The 14,113-nt window shown below is 39.8% G+C and overlaps 2 protein-coding genes across 3 annotated transcripts; both read left to right on the forward strand.

Annotated features, from left to right (window-relative positions):
• Positions 1–518: 518 nt before the first annotated feature.
• On the forward strand, positions 519–2,418 carry LOC125138154 (growth-regulated protein homolog gamma-like). The gene is made up of 4 exons (XM_047799420.1): positions 519–792; positions 888–1,011; positions 1,123–1,206; positions 1,783–2,418. Exons 1-4 carry the CDS (start codon positions 693–695, stop codon positions 1,796–1,798), a joined length of 324 nt encoding a protein of 107 aa, XP_047655376.1. The 5' UTR covers positions 519–692; the 3' UTR covers positions 1,799–2,418.
• Positions 2,419–11,621: 9,203 nt separating this feature from the next.
• Positions 11,622–13,592, forward strand: LOC125138075 (growth-regulated protein homolog gamma-like). Of its 2 annotated transcripts, none has more exons than XM_047799321.1 (4): positions 11,622–11,846; positions 11,941–12,064; positions 12,176–12,256; positions 12,862–13,592. In XM_047799321.1, the coding sequence occupies exons 1-4, from the start codon at positions 11,747–11,749 to the stop codon at positions 12,875–12,877; spliced, it is 321 nt and encodes a 106-aa protein (XP_047655277.1). In that variant the 5' UTR covers positions 11,622–11,746; the 3' UTR covers positions 12,878–13,592. The 2 variants fall into 2 exon arrangements, with proteins under 2 accessions (XP_047655277.1, XP_047655276.1); XM_047799320.1 differs by having other exon boundaries at positions 12,176–12,255; positions 12,858–13,592.
• The last annotated feature ends 521 nt before the right edge of the window (positions 13,593–14,113 follow it).

Here is a 14,113-nt window from a genome sequence, read left to right on the forward strand (position 1 = left end):
ACAACACTGCATCCTAAAATAAACACTGAATTAAACTGCGATGATCCGCCCCTCACTCTCCCTCTTGGCAGAATGATGGCGCTAAATGCGATTTGTTTCAGATCCTAAAATACCAAGAATAAGCCAAATATTCTTACAGGTTAACTGAGGTGACAGATGTATTTTTAAAAGAGTGCGTTTATTCCAGAGGTAAATAAAATCTACAAAACCCAAATTAAAGAGAAAGAGGAGCATTACACCAAAAAAGGGCTGCCATTCCAGCCTCCACTCTTGCAATCTCCAGAACAAAGTAAACTCTCGCCCCTAAAGTTGTGCTGCAGTCTCTACACTGATCTAACTGGTCTGACTGCCCCTGTCCCGCGGCCAGAGCTGGCCAAACGCCCAAGGCCCCCTTCCCCGCGCAGGCTGTAGCCCCCGCGTGACGGCGACTCACTCCCCCTGTGGATTTGGGCACTAAAATGACACCGTGAGGGCGCGGATTTGCAGATTTCGCGGGAGGCAGGCGGGGCGGCGCCCTCCTTCCGGACCCAGGAATGACCCGCGCGTCCGGGAATTTCCCTGGCCCGGGGCTGCCAGCTCCAGTCCCATCAGGATAAAAGGCATTCGCCCCGCTCAGGGAGCCACAGAGCCTGCTCCGCCAGCATTCCCTCCAGCCCTCCCGCCGCAGACAGCCACCCTCCGAGCTAAGCCCCATGGCCCGCGCCACCATCGCCGCCTCCCCCTGCGCCCCGCGCTTCCTCCGCGCCGCGCTGCTGCTCCTGCTCCTAGTGGCCGCCGGCCGGCGCACAGCAGGTGAGACTCGGCGCCTGGCATCCCCAGGCCGGACCCGGGGGCGGGGGGGTGCCCATCGGGGAACACCCCAATAACCAAGTCTGTCGTCCCCGCAGGGGCCCCCGTGGGCGGCGAACTGCGCTGCCAGTGCCTGCAGACCGTGCAAGGAATTCACCTCAAGAACATCCAGAACCTGAAGGTGACGCCCCCGGGACCCCATTGTGACCAAACGGAAGTCCTGTAAGTTTCCCTGCCCGCCGCTGTCCTTGTCACCCCCAGCGTCCCAATGCCCCCACCCTGACTCCCCAGCCCGACCTCCTGCCTCACGTGGATTCTCCCTGCTCTCTGCAGAGCCACTCTCAAGAATGGTCAGGAAGCTTGTCTCAACCCTGAAGCCCCCATGGTTAAGAAAATCATCAATAAGATGCTAAACAAGTAAGTCATGGTTTTTATTCTCATTTGCAACTAAAGCCATTGGTTACAAATTCTGGCATCTATCACCTGAAAAAAAATTAGGAAAACCAACGGTTTAGCGCAGGACTGAAAATCATTACTTATTTCACCATTAAATCTGACCTGCTCTGGAGTCAGAAGGATATTTCCAGCTCCCTCTATCCTTTTCCATCACCATTCAAAAGAGTATAGATAAATGTTCCTAAAAGATTAAGTAGATTTAGCCAGTGATGCTAAATTTATATAAATGCATAAATGCTTCCAACCCATGAAGAAACAAACATTGTTTACCTTGGTCTTTTACGGGGTTCAGACCCAGAAAGAGAAGTCTTGGGTTTTGGCAACATGGGCGTCTAAATTTTAGTGAAGAGGAGGGACTTTGCAGTGAGAGCTCCCTGAGTCCAAATCTAGGATACTAGGGAAAGGTTTTTAATCCCTTTGAGCAGGGACTGTTTCTGGGTGCAGAGCTGGACAAGGGTCTTTAGGCAATGGCCTCAGGGACCAGTATCAGAGCAACTGTCCTGAGCACCTGTCACACTAACCCTTTTCTCATCACAGTGGCAGCGCCAACTGACCTAAAAGGAAGAAGCTTATTGGCCGCAGTTCCTGAAAAGCCGTCTCTGCTCTTATCTGAACTGAAAATGAAGAGAACAGCTGGCATACATCAAGAAAGGACTTGATGCGCTGGACTACTTTTTATGAGTTCTATTTATTTATACATGTATTTATTTATTTTTCATAGCTCATTATTATAATATTTGACATGTTAGTATTTAAAGATGTGAATGTTTAATCAATTCTGACTCAGTTCTGATTGTTATTTAATACGAAGATGATGGATTTTAAATGTTTTATTACTTAATTAGCATTTATTTGGAGACCATAAAGTGCCAGGCACAGTGGTGGGGGGGAGGGGAGGGGCGGGGAGGGAGTTCTCTCAATCACAGGGTAAGATCACTGTTGGAATCAGGGGAAGTGTGTGCACCTCTATTTTTGTACTTGTTTAAAAGAATGCCAGTTGTTATTTATTGAAATTATTTCACATTATATGGTCAGCACTTGTGTGTTGACGTTTCCCTTGGACATTTTATGTCTTGCTTGTAGGGCATAGTGCCTTGTTAAATATTCATTTTGCAATGTTTCTCTTTGTTCTGGAACAGAGAAGTTAAAACTACTGTTACTTTTTTTTAATGACATGAAAATAAAGGTTTTGCAAAAAAAATAACATGATTATTATTAATTTTTTAAAATTCTTCCTGATCTTGAGTTTCTCTTGGGTGCTCAAGGTATTATACAGTTAGACTTAGGTTGTTCCTACCTTCATGCTTTCTCCTGGCTCTTGCCTTCCTTACTTTCCTCTTACTGAACAAGGAATATTTGACACACTATCCTCTCCAACCACCTTGAGAATCCTACTTTATTTTTTAAAATAAAGGATTGCTGTTTTATTCACACCTATCAACTCAAAATTTGCTCTTCATAAACTGTTGCACTCGTATCAATCTTTCATCAAGGGCGCCTACTAAATGGTTTTGTTACATGGTTTTTCAAACAATTATACAATTCTTTTCCTTTTAATGAAGCTAGGGGCAAAAAAATAGAAAAGTGGATTCTTCCGAAGCACTCAATTTGTGCTATTTAAAATAACAATAGTAACAGTCAGTGGCAATGAATACATACTACACAGTAAAATATATTACAAAAATTACACAAAGGATAGGTAGGGAGATAAATAGATTTAGAATATAATACATTTCTTCAGTTGTTAGAGAAAGTATTAAGGAAAATTGTAATGTGGCAAAAATACAGTAATTTTTAGGGCAACCACTAAAAAGAAAATGCAAAATTTTAGATTTAAAAAAATTGGAAAAAGAGATCAAATGGAATAAAAAATACCTGAATAATACAAAAGTAGACAAAAATTAAGGTACATGGGAATGAAACAACAGATGGCAAAGGGAGAGATGGCTTCCATTCAGAAGAATGCCTAATATAAGTAGAGTGTCTCATGCACCTAGAGAGTATTACGCTAAGTAAAGCTAAGTCAGAAAAAGGCGAATACCATGTGGTATCATTTATATGTGGAATCCAAAATACGGCACAAATAAGCATATCTATTAAAAAACAGTCTCACAGGCATGGAGAACAGACTCCTGGTTGCCAAGGGGGAGAGGGGAAGGAGTGTGATGGACCGGGAGTTTGAGGTTAGTAGATGCAAACTATTACATGGATAGAATAAATAAGCAATGGGGTCCTACTGTCCATTACAGGGAACTATATCCAATCTCTTGAGATAGAACATGATGAAAGATAAGAAAAGGTATGTGTGTATACACACATAGTCATATATATATACACACACACATATACATATATATACATACATATATACATACATATATATATACACACACATATATATGTATATGTATGACTGGGTCACTTTGCTGTACATCAGAAATTGGCACAGCACGGTAAATCAACTACATTTTAATAAAAAATTATATTTTTTTTAAAAAAATAAGGAGAATGTCTTGCCTCCCAAAGGTGAAGGTGGGTTTAATTCCTCTGTCCATGTAGGTATGGGCTGGACTATGTGACTTACTTCCAAATAAGGGATAAGGAAAAGGGATAAACAATAACCTTACAGTGGAGAATCACTTAACCAAGTGATCAAGGTTATTATCACCAGTTCCAGCATGTGAATATCATGGACTCCATCATATGATGTGATAAGAAGGGCACTTTATCCCCATGATATTCTTAACCCAAACCCATAACCCTAGTATAATCACGAGAAAATCATCCTAAAAACCCAAATTGAGGAATATTCTACAAAATAACTAATGAGTATTCTTCAAAACTGTCAAAGATAAGAAAGACAAGACAGAGACTCTGTCATAGGTCAGAGGAGAAAAAAAGACACGATGACTAAATGCAATGTGGTGTGCTGTATTGGAATCCAGGAATAGAAAAAGAAGTTAATGGAAACTTGGTGAGGTATGAATAAAGACAGGAGTTTAGTTAACAGCAGTGTACCGATGCTAATTTATTAGTTTTTGACAAATGTATTATAATTATGGAAGATACCAACATTAGAAAATACTTGGTAAAAAATCCACAGGAACTCATTGTACAATCTATACAAATATTTTGTAAATTTAAAATTATTCCAAATTGAAAGTTTATTTTTATTTTAAAAAGATAAGAAAAATAGAACAGCAAGATAGTAGACTTAAACCCAACTATATTAAGAATTATAATAAATTTAAATAGAATAAACACTCCAATTTTAAATAAAAGATTATCAGAGTTATCTTGCGGCACAGCAAGTAAAGAATCTGGAATTGTCACTGTAGCTGCTTGGGTCACTGCTATGGCAATGTTTCAATTCATGGTCCAGGAACTTTCAAAGATTGTTAGGATGCATAATTAAGACAAAAAAAAAAAAATCTATGCTGCTTAAAAGAAGCACATGCAGAAACCAACTGAAATAAATCTTGCATGGATATATTGATACATTAATTTCTTAATAATCATTAATTTGTCATTAAAACAAATACTTAATATATTTGTTAGTGACTGATATATTACTAGGACCAAATTAATATGTTAAGACTCAAGTAAAGAAGTAGAGATAAACAACGCTGATTTAAAATTAGAGGGTGGTAGTTTTACAAGAGACAAAGATAATTGTAAAATTTTATGAATTTAACATATGTTTAAACTGTGGAGAGCAAAATGGAGAAAAACTAAAAGGAGCAAGAGATGAAACCACAACTATAGTTAAAGATTCTAACAAACCTCTTTTAATACTTAACGGACCAAGTAGCAAAGAATCAGTAACATTATAGGAGAGTTAAGCAGCATGACCAATCAATTTGGTCAGAAAAAAAAAAAAAAACCCAACAAATAGGGATGCTTCATCTAAAAACTGCATAAGTCACATCTGTTTTTACAACACACAAAAACATTTTCTAAGAGACCATATGTAAGCCACAAAAAATGTGTCAAAAGGTTTCAAAATGTTGAAGGATCACAGAGGATATTCTCTGATCATCAAGATTTTTATGATGATTGCAAGTTTCCTAGCTGAAATACGTAACATATCACTCTACGTGATGTGTTTGCTGTGGTTTATAGCTCATCTCTCAACTTCCTAAATTTTGCTTCCACAATACAGGAAGCATCAAAACAGGCCAATCATGCTGCTTCCACGCCCATCATAACCAAGTGTGATAAAGAAAAACATTTCCATGAATATATTTCCTCATTTCCTATGTCTATTTCTTGACATAGTCTTTGGTAATTTTGGCATTACTGTATTTCTTTGGCTTATACTATATGTAAAGTAATTTAATTACTTCTGCAAAAGTTTAAAAAACACCCTTAAGAAAATGGAAATACAAAATTTATATTGAAATATATTCTTTCAAAGCCTTGGGATAATGCCTAAATCTATTAGTTGGTATTCAGAGTTAATGGACATGAATTTACATAATTATAGATTTTTAAAATCATCAGACTGCCTTTAACATAGGAACAGAAATATTACAGAAGACTACTTATACTGCAGAAGAAAGTATGCATGAAGAAGTTTTTCATGTTTTGACTTTATCCACTACACTTTTTTTGCAAAACTGACCACAATCTCTTGTACATTGTGCTTCATCGATGTCTTTTGATTTAATGTTTCTGACCTGTAATAAAAAGATTGTCAGATATTTCTCCATCAAAGATGGGTTTATTTGGAATCAGCTGAGAATTGCCATTTGGGGTCTGCCCACACAGGTCCCCACAGGCCAAAACAAGAACACTTCTATAGAGGGGAAAAGGAAGTTGGAAGGGCTACATTAAACAAAGAGTCTATGGCTTTTCATTGACTGAGTCCTTGACACGGAAGGGGTCATCTTCAGGTTGGGCTCTGCTCCTCTCAGAGTGTGAGAGCGCCCTCTTCTGTCTCTTGACTCTGTTTAGCTAAGGTTTCTGTTTATTGATTTTTTGCAGTATCTACCACCCTCATTTTCAACACACACCCTAAATCTTTAGGTCACCCTAAACTTCCCCTGTCCCCATGGTAAAGAGCCAATAAAGTTCTCGGTGTAGCCTGTGCTACAGGGTTGTGGAGCACCTCGAGGTGCCTATGGAGACTTAGTGGAGGCAACATCCAAATTGGGTCCTGATAGCCAAGCAGAATCTTACCAGTACATGGTCTCCTGTGTCCCAGCCCTGACACCTGCTCTGCCTCAGTCTTTTCCCTCTCCCTGCTCACAGAGTAAGTTTCTACTGCATGAGCCACTTCCTCTCCCAGTTTTCACATGTTCTTTTAATAGCCATGCCTTTTCCCACTTGGCCTTCTCCTGGGATGTTTTCCACTGCTCAGTGCTCCCCATGTATCTGGAAAATTCCTATCCTTGAGATTCACATAAGTGAGCGATCCTTTCAGGAAAACTTCTCTGAGTGTCAGATATTCTCATAAACCTACTCTCTAAGAGCTGCCTGGGGAGTCCCTCCTCAATACTAGTACCTTGAGAATGGGTTACCATGGTATTTACCAGGCTTTTCTAAAAATTGTCTAACTGTAAATTCATCTCCCTTATTGCATTCATTGAGAGCTAGAGCAGAGCACACTCTCTATTCCTCGTTTTATCTCCAGAACCAAACTTCATTTCCATCTTATAAAGGTACCGAAAATGATCAGTGAAAATGCTGAAAGAAAAGAATGAAATGTGAGTTGAAACACCCTCTTCATCCAGGAGATAATTCGAGTAGTAAGCAAGTCAGTAACAAAAGCCCAGCACAAATTGGCTTAATGAGGTGGAGAATCATTGATCTATGAGACTACAAGACTGATGAGTTGATATGGTAAAGCTCGGTGTTATGGTTCAGAAATTCTCTTCAGGAACAGTTTCACTTCCAATCAGGCTCCTTTTCTCTGTGCTGACTTCATTTTAGGCAAGCTCTTCTCAAACGCTGGCAAAGCTTCAAGTTTCTGTTCTACCGGATATAACCTAACAAGAATCAAGGACTTGTTTTTCCAACAATTTCCTGACAAGAAGGACTCTAGGGATTTTTTGGACTTGGCCAGACTTAGGTCACTCACCCACCCCCATAACTCTGGAGATTGGACCGGACTGGAAGGACTGTCCCACATAACTTTCAGTCATCAGCTTCCTCCTGGAGCTCTGGAGCAAGGTCAGCCTACCTGAGCTACCCAGATGAGGAGGAAGAAAAATGGTTCCCATAGGAAAACCAAGGTTTTGTAACCATAAGGAAGAAGGGGCTCAAGGCAGGCAAAAATGACAAAAGCAATAGAAACCGGACTCCGTGGATGACACTGACGTGGGATGAAATGTTTCAGACTAAAGAGGGGAAAGGAACCAGGGATTTAGCAATTGCAACAAAATAGGTTTGGCAGTTACAGGCCCGACTTCCAAGACCCGCATGGGGAAGGCAGCAGGGCACTACCCGTTCCTGCCGCTCCGTCGTCTTACGTCAATACTCTGGTTGGATCTGGAAAGTGTTAGAGCAAACATTCGCTGGCATTTTAAGCTATGAAGAGTCAAGGTCTGGGTAGCTTCCTATTAATGCTGAAGGCAAAATATTTCAGATGTTAAAATATGGTAACAGACCCAAACTGGGCTTAGCAGAAAACGGTGATCCTTATTTCATCAAACAAGATCCCACTGACACACTCTGTTCCCCTTCTAGGAAGCTCTCAGGGTGGGCTCTTCCTTCCACTGATCTGATTTTAGAGGTGAAGTCCACTGATTTGGAAAACCAAATAGGTAGATAAATAGATAAGGATTTCATTAAATTCAAGTATATAACATTCATGTCACAGAAGAAACTTCTTGCTGTTAGTGAAATAAAACACTGGAGACTTTTGAGCAGTTAGCTCTTTTTAGGTGAGAAGAAAGGTGAAGTTGAGCTATTCAACCACGAGGATAACAAAACAGAACCGCCCTTCTGAAGTTATCTGTTGCTTGCCCCGGGGAAAAAAAAAAAGACTTTTTATTGTGGGGTGGTTAAAACTACATTGCCTGGAGCTCAAATTCTGATTTATATTAACTGTGAAACATGGGGCAACTTAACTTAGTTTCCCTGTGGAGAAAAACTGGAGAAAATGAATTGATGACTACTTCCTGAAGCAATTGAGAAAACTAAATGGTATATATATTTATACCACACACGCACATATATATACACACATATACACATACATATAATTTAGAATATTTCACACTATGTCAAAGTGTTATTTGTGATATCACTTCATATTTACTCAGCATCTTGTAAGCACATAAAATATATCAGTTATTAAGGATGTTGAAAAAAAAGGAGCAATGGGTTAAGGTTTGATTTTTGGACAAAACTGAAATATTCCTTTTTTTTTTTCTGTCTTTTGTCCTTTTTTAGGGCCACACCCATGGCATATGGAGCTTCTCAGGCTAGGGGTCTAATTGGAGCTATAGCTGCTGGCCTATGCCAGAGCCACAGCAACACTAGATCCGAGCCGTGTCTGCAACTTACACCACAGCTCATGGCAACACCGGATCCTTAACCCAATGAGCAAGGCCAGGGATCAAACCCAAAACCTCATGGTTCCTAGACAGATTTGTTTCTGCTGTGCCACGATGGGAACTTCTGAAAAATTCTTAATAACAAGGTCTGCACGTTTTCTGTCCTTTATAATTTTTCTATAATAGGCAGATATACATCTATAATAGGAAAAATAAGATCATATGTTTAACTTTTAAAGAAGAGCTATTATATCTCTGAGCCACTGATTATCTCGAGAAAACACAGTACAGTCAATCCTTGACAGCATGGGGGTTAAGGGTGCTGATGCCTGCACAGGTGAAATCTGAATGTAACTTTTGATTCTCCAAACACTTAATAGCCTACTGCTAACTGGAAGTCTTACCAATAACATAAACAGTGAATTGGCACATATTTTGTATACTGTATGTATTATATACTGTATTCTTAAAGAAATCTAGAGTAAAGAAAATGCTAACAGGAAAACAGTAGCAAAGAGAAAATATATTTACAGTACCATAAATGAAAAAATAAGGTGATCTTACAGATAAAATAACTAATGCCTTAAAAACTAAGAAGTAATATGATTGATTCCTAGTAGCCTAGCCTATACACTAATAAATTATTATAAAAAATGCGTAGCCTATAGTATTATAGTCCTATTCATAACATAGTATTGGAAATACTGTGATATTTTTAAAAATTTACCTGTGATAATAGGCAGACACACAGTTTCTCTAATTAGGAAAGAGGAGCATACTGTACAGTAAAATAACGTAATGAAAGCAAAGTTATAAAACATTAAGAACACTAACATTCATTTTATATTAAATATCACTAACCTTATGCCCATGTAAGAATAGATTAGTATGTACATATATTCTGTATACACATGACATACCGAATTTTTAAAAAATTTTTTTGATATTTCTAGGCTACATGGGTTAGTCTGCCAGGTTTTCTTTTTTTTTTCCACATTATCCCAAATATCCAAAAAATTTTCCAATATATTTATTGAAAATAAACCTGCCTGTAGGTGGACCTGTGCAATTCCAACCCATGTTGTTCAAGGGTCAACTGTATTTACAATTAAGAATCCTAGAAAAATAAGAATAGCAATCATATCTAAACCAATTCTTAATTATTGATGAGTTGTTGGTATTTTATAAACTTTATGTCATTTTACTTTGCCTACTCCTTTTAAAAAAAAAAAAATTGAATTGCCTGTTCTTTTTCTCAGGACTATACAGGTATTACTGACAAAAAAAAAAAAATGTAGAGATAAATCTTTGTTTAAAATCAAGTCACTTAGAATCTTTTCAAATAATCAAGATGAAACATTTTTAACTTTACTCACATCTTGTAGTTGAAAGTCCTAAAATTAGAGTTACAAAATTACCCAACAATTAAACTAGAAAAAAAATTCTAAATTTTCTTTTTAAGAAAAAAATATACAAACATTTTATATTGGAGGATTTTTCTTTTTTCCAATAATTCTTTTCTCTTTGTACAAAGATTTTATCCCCAGGTTAGTTTCAGCTTATTAATACAGAAAAAGAAATTTCTATTTTATTTACTTAAAATTATTTATAGCATTTAATATATAATTTATAGTATTTAAATGTTAAAACATTTATTCATCATAACAACTCGTTGAAGTAGATACTACCCTTAAGCTCCATTTTCCAGATGAGAAACTAAGGCACAAACAGGTTGGAAGTCATGCACCATTAATCTGGGGAGCTGAATTCCTACTCTAGCAATCTAGAGCAGTCTTGCTCAGTGCCTCCCTCATCTCTATGGCATCCCCCCACCCTGCTTCCCACGGGATATGTCCATAGCTCTCACAGATCTGCATTCAGAATCACACCTAAACCATCGGAAACCTACCTGAATATAATCCAACAAAAGACATTAAAACTAAGGATGAAAATGACACAATGACAAAGTCTCCAGTTAATAGCTTGAAATGCCTCATTAGAAGTCAGTAGAAATAAAATATGACTGTGATTCTTTCTCTAGAGAGGAAATCAAATCACTAGAAGCAGGAAAGGCCATAGAACAAGGAAATGAAATGAGATTTGTGACCATAAACAAGGAACGGAGATGCGATGCATGATCTAGCTCTAAGCTACTTCCCAGGAACACGATTTTTTTGTTTTTGTTTTGTTTTGTTGCTGCTTGGATGAGCAAAGCCTGCTGCTCACACTACGCATCCGCTCTTGATTTCTATTACCTGTTTTATTCTTGGACAAAACTAGAAACCGTGGACCTGTGAGCCCTCCTCGCAACAGATCCAAACATTAATCCTTATTTTAAGGATTAATCAACACGCTCGACACCAAAAAGGTGGTATTCATGGACTTACTCGAGCTGTGGAAGTTCCAGAATTTCCCAGAGAAAGGAAGCTAAATGGGATTACAACACTTTGTTCCGCATTAAACACTGAATTCAATTTTTGATACTGATCGTCCCCTCACCCATGAGGGACGCTGTGACACAAAGTGTGATTTATCTGTCCTTTTAAAATACCAGGAAGTAGGGGAACTTTCTAATGTATAATATGCTAAAACTGTATTATAACAGTGTATTTAGGCAGACGTAAATAAAATCATCAAACCCCAAGATACTTATGCGTAAAGAGCACACGCAAGTTCTCTCTGCTTCCCTCCCTCAACCTTAATAACTAACGTTCGTCACAGATGCCTCTCTCCACTAAGTTGTGACTCCCCCCGTGGGGATTTGGGCACAAAGATGACACTCCCAAAGCAAGAATTACGCGGGAGGAGGGCGGGGCGGCGCCTTCCTTCCGGACCCAGGAACGACCCGCGCATCAGGGAATTTCCCTGGCCCGGGGCTGCCAGCTCCAGTCCCATCAGGATAAAAGGCGTTCGCCCCGCTCAGAGAGCCACAGAACCCGCTCCACCAGCACTCCCTCCAGCCCTCCCGCCGCAGACAGCCACCCTCCGAGCTAAGCCCCATGGCCCGCGCCGCGATCGCCGCCTACCCCTGCGCCCCGCGCTTCCTCCGCGCCGCGCTGCTGCTCCTGCTCCTAGTGGCCGCCGGCCGGCGCACAGCAGGTGAGACTCGGCGCCTGGCATCCCCAGGCCGGACCCGGGGGCGAGGGGTGCCCATCGGGGAACACCCCAATAACCAAGTCTGTCGTCCCCGCAGGGGCCCCCGTGGGCGGCGAACTGCGTTGCCAGTGCCTGCAGACCGTGCAAGGAATTCACCTCAAGAATATCCAGGACCTGAAGGTGACGCCCCCGGGACCCCACTGTGACCAAACGGAAGTCCTGTAAGTTTCCCTGTCCGCCGCTGTCCTTGTCACCCGCAGCGTCCCAATGCCCCCACCCTGACTCCCCAGCCCGACCTCCTGCCTCACGTGGATTCTCCCTGCTCTCTGCAGAGCCACTCTCAAGAATGGTCAGGAAGCTTGTCTCAACCCCGCAGCCCCCATGGTGAAGAAAATCATCGAGAAGATGCTAAAGTGAGTTGTAGTTTTTATTCACTCGTGTGAGTAGAGTCATTCTGTCTCCTGCAAATTATACCAGAGAAACCCACGATTTGGCTGCAGGACTGAAAATCATGATTATTTCACCATTCAATTTGCTATTAAGGTCATTAATCTGCTCTGGTGTCAGAAGGATATTTCCAGAGCCCTGCATCCTCAGCCCATTCTCCATCCCCACTTAGATGAGTGTGACCAAATGTATGTCCCTAAAAGATTAAGTAGATTTATTTAGCCAGTGGTGCTAAAATGGCTAAAGAGAGGTCCCACTCTTTATTATTCCTTTAACCCCAGGGACAGTACTTAACCTAAGTCTCAATAACACGGGAAAAATAATAAAGCTGCTTCATGGGGTTTGCTCCAAGGCTTAGGTGATGTCATGTATGCCCAATGTGGCATTATCTTCTGGCTTTCTGAAGCTAATAATAAGATTGTAGCCACAGGCACCTTATTCTCAATTAAACAGCTTCTAGAAGCCTGGCATTTTCTGCTACACATGGCAGCAGTGGTCTAGGTAGCACTTGGTACAGGGTTTTGAGGTCAGCTTTTAAGTCCTACTAACATGAACCTTTTTCTCATCACAGGAGCAGTGCCAACTGATGTAGAGAGATGGAGGAAGCTTACTGGCTACTGCTGTAGCCTTAGTGGAATCAAAGTGAAAGAAGAGAAGCAAATAGCCCCTGGGGCCACCTGGACTGTGTTTCATGCATTTGGCTACTTCTTATGAGATTTCTTCTATTTATTTATATGTGTATTTATTTATTTATTTTTCAAAGCTTGTATATTTAATGTGTTATCTAATATTTAAAGATATGAATGTGTTTGGCAGGTCTCTGTATTGCTATTTCGAAAGGTCATTTTTATGTTGAATCAAAGTTAGTCCAGTCTTGACTAGTATTTAATTTGAAGGTTGTGTCTCTTAAGTGCTCGTCATTCATTAAACTAGTTTTTGGGTTGTCAGGATAGCACGCTGTACCATCCACTGTGATAAAAGCTGGAGACCCTGGTGGGGGATCCAGGCAAACAGGTCACTGTTAGGGTAGGGGGGGTTGTATGTGTGCATTTATACTGAAGAGAAGATTGTCGGTTGTTATTTATTGAGACAGTTTCACAGACTGTGGTCAACATTTCTGATGTTGAAGTTTTAAAAACGACAATGTTCTAAATATCCCTTGGACATTTTATGTCTTCCTTGTAAGGCATAATGCCTTGTTTAGAGTTAATTACACTGTGTTTCCGCTCTGTCCTGAAATAGGTTTGGATATTTATTGATGTAATTTTACAAATAACATGAAAATAAAACTTTTTCCAAAAATTTCTTGTCAAGTTTTTTTTTACTTCTTGACTTTTTTTGGTCCCCTGCTGAATATCCAGCACTTAGGTTTTCTATTGCTACTGTAACAAATTAATATAAATTTAGGAGTTTAAGGAACACAGACATACTCTCTTACAGTTCTGGAAGTCAGAGGACCAAAATTCTTTCATTCCACTGGACCAAAGTCAAGGTGTCCACAGAACTGGCTCCTTCTAGAGGCTTAGGGGAAAATACATTGCCTTGATCTTTTTTAGCTTCCAGAGGCCATCTGTATTCCATAGCTCATGGCCATCTTCCTTCATCTTTAAAGGCATCAACATAGCCTCTTCAAATCTCTTTTTGTAGGGCAGCAAAATTTGCCACCCCAAATGTGTTTCTTTGCAGATTATTTGTAATAAACAGAAAACTTAAAATTTTTTCTTGTAACTTCCCTCTTGACTGCCTAGAAGAATTAAGATAAAGGACCTGGTCCCAGAATAGAGTTATCACTAGATATCTGCAAAGAATACAGGCCTGCATTG

The sequence above is a fragment of the Phacochoerus africanus genome, chromosome 10 (assembly GCF_016906955.1).
Source record: "Phacochoerus africanus isolate WHEZ1 chromosome 10, ROS_Pafr_v1, whole genome shotgun sequence".
Lineage (NCBI taxonomy): Eukaryota > Metazoa > Chordata > Mammalia > Artiodactyla > Suidae > Phacochoerus > Phacochoerus africanus.